The sequence below is a fragment of the Amphimedon queenslandica genome, unplaced genomic scaffold (assembly GCF_000090795.2).
Source record: "Amphimedon queenslandica unplaced genomic scaffold, v1.1 AMPQUscaffold_13106, whole genome shotgun sequence".
In the NCBI taxonomy this organism is placed as follows: domain Eukaryota; kingdom Metazoa; phylum Porifera; class Demospongiae; order Haplosclerida; family Niphatidae; genus Amphimedon; species Amphimedon queenslandica.
The window spans coordinates 42,231-48,300 of record NW_003546658.1 but is presented as its reverse complement, the minus strand read 5'-3'; the positions used below and the strand labels follow the sequence as shown (position 1 = coordinate 48,300).

Sequence of the window (6,070 nt, the reverse complement as noted above, 5' to 3'; positions counted from 1 at the left end):
AGCCTCAGTATTAAGAACCTGAGGGTACAGGCTTACGGAAGCAGTGATGGCTTCAGCGACAAGTGTTCTCACTGCTATCAAGATAGTACTGGTAAGGCTTTTATACCGATTGTGGTTGGATCTGTCATTGGTGGACTGGTACTGGTGGTTCTTGTGTCTTACATTGTGGGACGGTTTAGAAACCATTATAAGAAATCATCAAGCACTGGGTACGAGAAACTCCAGTAACAATAATATGATATTATATGCCAAATTTATCATGATTACTATTATTACTATTATGAGTCTTGCTATACCGTAATGTTATTATTATTATCATTATTGCTGTTGTTCTTTTGCTCAAGCTTTTTGAAAGATAATTTTATCAAAATTAGTTGTTTATTGTTGTAGCGTTTGGCAAACATGAAAAATTTTCAATTTCATAATTATTGTTAATTAACAAATTCAGTAAGAGATCTGATGGAGGATTGGAGGTATTAAAGAAGTTAATTAATATTAATAATTATAAACTAGGAGGAGATTAGACAACCCACGATAGCTTTTTCATAATATGCCACTTATAACAACAAGTCTCTATTACCAGGCAATCATAGTGCATGTTAGTGGTGGGCGATACTGGCCAAAATGGATTCGATACGATACCGATCGATATCAGCTCATATCGAGAGTATCGATACAGTTTCGATACAATATTTAGACCACACCTATGGAGTCACACCCCTTATTATTGACTGTTTTCATCGATGTTTTCATGCACGTGTATCCACGTGTGTGTATTTACGTCATTAACTTATTAAAATTTTCATTATTAATATTATTTAACCATAATATATGGGCGTGGTCAATGTATCGATCCAGATTCCTTCAAAATTTCGATACCGATACGAATCGATACCGTAAAATATCGTTTGTATCGATAAAATATCGATATATCGCCCACCACTAGTGCATGTATGTTACAGATGTTACTTACAAATTTTTGGAGGGCATTCAATGCCCATGCATCTTTGTATTAATTAAGAGTTTTCATATTGCATTACTTACAAAACTCATTCACACTGCAAATAAAGGCAGGGTAACTGATAACCCATTTACATTACAAGGTTGTTAATATTAATAATTATAAACTAGGAGGAGATTAGACAACCCACGATAGCTTTTTCATAATATGCCAGTTATAAGAACAAGTCTTTTATTGTCAGGTAGAGTACTAGAGGTATGATCCCATTCAAATTTTTTGAGGGCATTCAATGCCCAACTTTGTAATAATTCTGAGTTCTCATGTTACATAATACTGACAACCATTTACATTAAAGGTTAGTCCTTAGCTATAGCTCTCAAACTTCTCTTATGATAAAATGATGAGAACCAACTCTAACTATACCATGCTCATACTCTGCAGTTTTTCAAATCTTAAAGCATCAAAAATTCTAAAATAATAATAAATGTAAGGATAATAATAATGTCACCTCATGATAAATAAAAAGGATAAAAATCAGCTAAAATCATAATATACTTTAATTTATTTCCATATAAATTTATTATCACCTAATGTCTCAGCCAATTCTTCGTTAAATGGCCGAAAGAAATCGTCAAGCAGCTGTCTAGTGGAATCCTTCATCGAATTATACTCTTTCGGTTTCCGAATCACTCTCTTCTTTAATTCTGCAAATTCTTCTTGTGATAAAACCCGTACCCCAAGAAACGACCATATTTCCTTCATGGTTCCATAAAGATCATTAATGATGTCGTCGAGTCTTAGAAACAGGAACTGATCTCGTGGGAAGAATGCCAACCATCTTTTAACGTGAGACACGTATACACTAGAACCTAGTCGAACCTCTCCGCAGTCCTTGAATACCTTAGCAGGATAATTAATTGACTCTTGAGTACAATAATGAAGTGAATGTGATTGTAAGCAAGACGAGAAGTGACCTGTTTCTGATTTCATTTTACGATCGAAAACCTCCGAGAGAAGAACAGATTTGAAGAACTGCGAACAATCATTGAGACTAAAGGAGTGGAAATCAGAGTAAGTCCTGGAGGTTGGCTCACGCATGTTTATAATGAATTTAGCATTTGGAAATAACTCCCTAAAGACCCGTGGTAGAGTACAATCAGAGATTGTGTATCTAGTGTTCCAAATCAAACTCTGACTGGCGTCAATAGTAACACAATCACTATCAGTTGAACTACAATTGCTAGCATGTTTAAAATTAGCTAGATAAGTAAGGACTGCTAGTTTATTGTAATTGTTTTTATTTTGAAAAGGAAACGATGTCCAAAAATGTGGCTCTTTCACTTTTCCTGGACTAACTGACGGATGCTGGCTCAATAATTTGTATATATAAGTGCTGCCACTTTTAGGAAAACCGGCCATGAAAACAGAAGGAATGCAAGTCAGTGTATCACCATTAATTCCATCTACAGCTCCTCCAGCCTTTTGTATTAATTCATTTACTTGATAATCAGCGAGTTGATGACTTTCATAATAATGACGTAAATCCGGTACAGTGTGGGGTAGGGCTGAGAGCTTAAGTTGTGACCTCCAGCAATAGTTCTTGTATTTGGGATCAAAGCTCTTTGGTACGTAGTGTCTAAAAATACCCTTAATCTGCTTGAGGTCGTGTTTAATTATAGTAGAGGAGGAGGAGGGACGGGAGCAGGTATAAACTGTCAAATTTTGTGTGGGAAGATGATCAATGTCTGGATTTGGAAGGTTTCCATTTCCACCTACAAAATGAAAAACAAACTAAAAGTGTACATAGCTGTAAAAGCAGACCCAAATAGGAATTGGGCATCTTTAAACAATATTCTTAGCATCTTACAAGCCGCATAACATAATCGAAACGTCTTTCCAGTAAGTGTGAACAATGATGGAGGAAGTGGTAACAAGGTCTTACCTGATATAAAGTGAGTATCAGTGGTTGTGGACGGTGTGAATAGACAGATAGCTAAGAATAATCCAATTATGGATGCTGTGACTGTCACTAGAACAATCCTTTTCCTCCTCCCGATCACCCACATCTCACTGACACTGAGCCTACTCATTAATAAAAATTTTAAATTCCAGAGTCCAGCTGTCGCCATGCCCGGCCGGTCCCCGTAGCGCTCCGCCCACCACCCACTCAACTAATTAACATTCTCAATGACTGAATTTTATAACATGGACACTAATGTCCTTCCTATTGTGTTTATGATACTTTATTAGTCTCTCAATAGGGAACTGTATCTCAGATATTATATTAATATTACAATGAAGCTCATTAGCAGCTGCTTTCCTCCAGTAGGCCACTGTGCTTGATTTATGAAGGGAGTAGACATTAGTGGCCATTCCTAGTCCTTTTTCAACAAATATCCTATCGATGCCTTCTTGATCTTTTGTACCAAATGGCGGATTCATTATCACCGTATCAGCTCTATCAAATTGATCAGTATCGATCGTCTTAATGTCATATTGAATCACGCTAAGCTGATCTGAACTGATTCCTAAATCGTTAGCATTTGATTGCGTTAACTTAACGCAGTTAGGATCAATATCAATCGCAGTTACTCTCTCAGCTCCTAGCAGCAAGCAACCAAGTCCTAGTATACCAGAACCACATCCTAAATCAACAACAGTTCTTCCTTCGATTGCTCTTTCAACTAATTCCAAGTTTATCAGTAGCTCAGAGGCAAGATCAGGTGGTGTGGGATACTGCTCCATATCCCATACATGTCTGGGGTAGCCCGCGCTCTCTAGCGTGTCCATCTCCTGGAGAAACGAGAGGAGTTGCTTATTCTTCATTCTCAGTCTCCTATTAGCCGCCATCTTCTTGGAGGTGTGGCTCGCCCACGTGCTATCACGTGTGCTCACTACAATGCTTCGAGTTCTAATAAGAGCGCATCTCTACCCCAGGATCCCATTATTCACTAGATGGTGCCAGCAGCTACCTAAAGACACGCTTCCAGAGGATGTTCCTTTTAAAGAAGAGCCCTCTAAAAGGTTTAAGATGGAGGGTTGTCGTTTTGTTCAAGTCAGTCCTGATACTGTGAAGATTGTGACTACTCCTCTACCGAGGGCAATGAGACTGGAGCTGGAGAGGGGGACAAAAGATCTTCAAGGACGCAAGAAAAAGAAAAAGCTGAAACGACAAAAGAGGAAGGCAATAAACAACGACAATTAATGATAATTAATTAATTAAAAATAATATTATTAATTGACAATGGGTGGGGCTAATATAGGTCAAAAAATCATGTATGTATAATAATGTGTATTTATTTTAAGTTTATAAAAAGTTATTAGTGATAATAAGTGTTAAATGGTTGTAAGTTCTTTGTGTTCTGTCGGTAAGGTGAAAGTAGTTGCTGTTCTCATTACGAGTGGGTGTGATTTACTAGAGCCACGCCCTCTTTGACTTGGCAGGCTACCAACACTTTTAGTAGACACCAACTAAAAATAAAATATTGCTATAATTCAGAACCATAAATCATCTTGTCATTTTATAATTATTATTAATAATAATACTGTACATGTACATGTACCGGTATACATGCATACATGTACATGTACTTTTTTACACTTTCAAAGTTTATTATCATTTTACTATACAATAATAATAATAATAATAATAATAATAGCAAAGCTAATTCTATGTAAATAATTATGAATATAATTTTTACAGACAGTGATCAAAGAAGAGTTTGAGATAAGAGAGAGAGAGAGAAGATATCTGCATTACTATCATTATCATAAATTACTTTTCCTCTAGTCTTCAGTATTGGTTCTAGTGATTGTTTCATTATAAAGAACTGACGGTTCATCTCAAAGACAAGAAGAGACTGCTCCTTTGATGCCAACTGAGCAAATAACTGGAGGGCCTCGTCACACAAACTAATGAACTCCCTAAAATAATAAACAACAACAATTACATAAACAATTTTGCATATGCATGCATGGAGAGTCCATATACTGTCGAAAATGAAAAGTAGAGAATTCATTTAAAATTTTTTTCTGATGCATATACATGTTCTTATGTTGCGTAGAAAGTTTGAGCTGATTCCGATCAAAATTGGACTTTTTATGAATTTTTAAAGTTGCTCCAAAATTGGGCCAAAGTCCCTGTACTGGGTTATTGGCCAATTCAATTTCGTCAAAAATTAAAATTTAAAAATTCTCCACTTTTATCATTTTAAAAATTCCATATACATGTTCCTATATTATGTAGAAGGTTCTTAGTATCATACCTGTATACTTCTTTCAGGCTCTCAATGTGTTCCTGTGGGTACCTGTCAGCAGCTGGTCCTAGGTCCTTCAAGAACACATTAGCGTACTCCTGTACACCTTGATTAACCTATAATGGAGGAGAGAAAGAGAGGAGAGGATATTTAATAAATGAATGTAGATTTGCTCAAGAGAGCCTAATCAATATAATAAAATTCTGGGGGCATGTGACTATAAATACTGCTTAAGGGGGTAATGTAATGCAAAGCCAGGTACAAATTCTCCCCCTGCCCTCCCTAAGCTAAATATTAGCAATTAAATATGCTGGGCAGGGGCGTATCTAGGAATTGAAGGAGGGAGGTGCTGGGGGCGCGCGAAGCGCGCTGCGATTTTGGTCACACCCATTTTACGGCGGTAAAACGGCCTTTTCCTGCATTTTCGTCAATTACGGGTGGGGCCAAGATCATTTCAAGCATACTACTATGTTACTGGTACTTCTGATTGCTCCTTAAAGCACTGGAAACTGCTGAAATCATGATAAGGGGGCTAGATAACTTTGTTAAGAGGCTTGGTAGTGATGCAAGAGTCCAGGACTTCAGTAATTTTTTCTGAGCCCAGCCCTGAGGGGGGTGCTCAAGCCCCCTCAGCCCCCACCTAAATACGCCTCTGCTGGGGGCATATGACTATAAACTTAAGTAACAAATGCTTAAGGGGGCAAGCCAAAGCTAGGGAACAAATTCTCCCCCAGCCCCCCTAAGTTAAATATTAGTGATTACTTGTGCTGTGATGCTTCCTTGCAGTAACAGCTGCAGTTTCACTAAGTCAGTCTTCTCCTTGTGTATCTCAGTATGTAAGTCACTACCTTTC

General features: G+C 37.3%; 2 protein-coding genes and 1 pseudogene across 2 annotated transcripts in view; 1 reads left to right on the top strand and 2 right to left on the bottom strand.

The window, feature by feature from the left end:
• LOC109585178 (uncharacterized) overlaps window positions 1-228 on the top strand; it is an 11,562-nt gene extending 11,334 nt beyond the window's left edge. Inside the window, exon 8 of the mRNA XM_020001162.1 lies at window positions 3-228. Coding sequence (XP_019856721.1) covers window positions 3-228 — 226 coding nt within the window. The remainder of the gene's footprint in view (window positions 1-2) is intronic.
• A 1,169-nt stretch (window positions 229-1,397) lies between these two features.
• Window positions 1,398-3,129, bottom strand: LOC105314102 (carbohydrate sulfotransferase 15-like). The gene is made up of 2 exons (XM_011408052.2): window positions 2,904-3,129; window positions 1,398-2,733 (listed from the first exon to the last, which is right to left on the bottom strand). Exons 1-2 carry the CDS (start codon window positions 3,088-3,090, stop codon window positions 1,523-1,525), a joined length of 1,398 nt encoding a protein of 465 aa, XP_011406354.1. The 5' UTR covers window positions 3,091-3,129; the 3' UTR covers window positions 1,398-1,522.
• A 7-nt stretch (window positions 3,130-3,136) lies between these two features.
• Window positions 3,137-6,064, bottom strand: LOC100636422 (methyltransferase-like protein 5 pseudogene; annotated as a pseudogene).
• Between the last annotated feature and the right edge of the window lie 6 nt (window positions 6,065-6,070).

Excerpts from the sequence above, each read along its gene's own strand:
- LOC105314102 (XM_011408052.2), bottom strand. The coding sequence starts at position 3,090 with ATGGCGACAGCTGGACTCTGGAATTTAAAATTTTTATTAATGAGTAGG. Across the intron at positions 2,734-2,903 it reads TGATACTCACTTTATATCAG|GTGGAAATGGAAACCTTCCA; the intron begins GTAAGACCTTGT and ends TTCATTTTGTAG.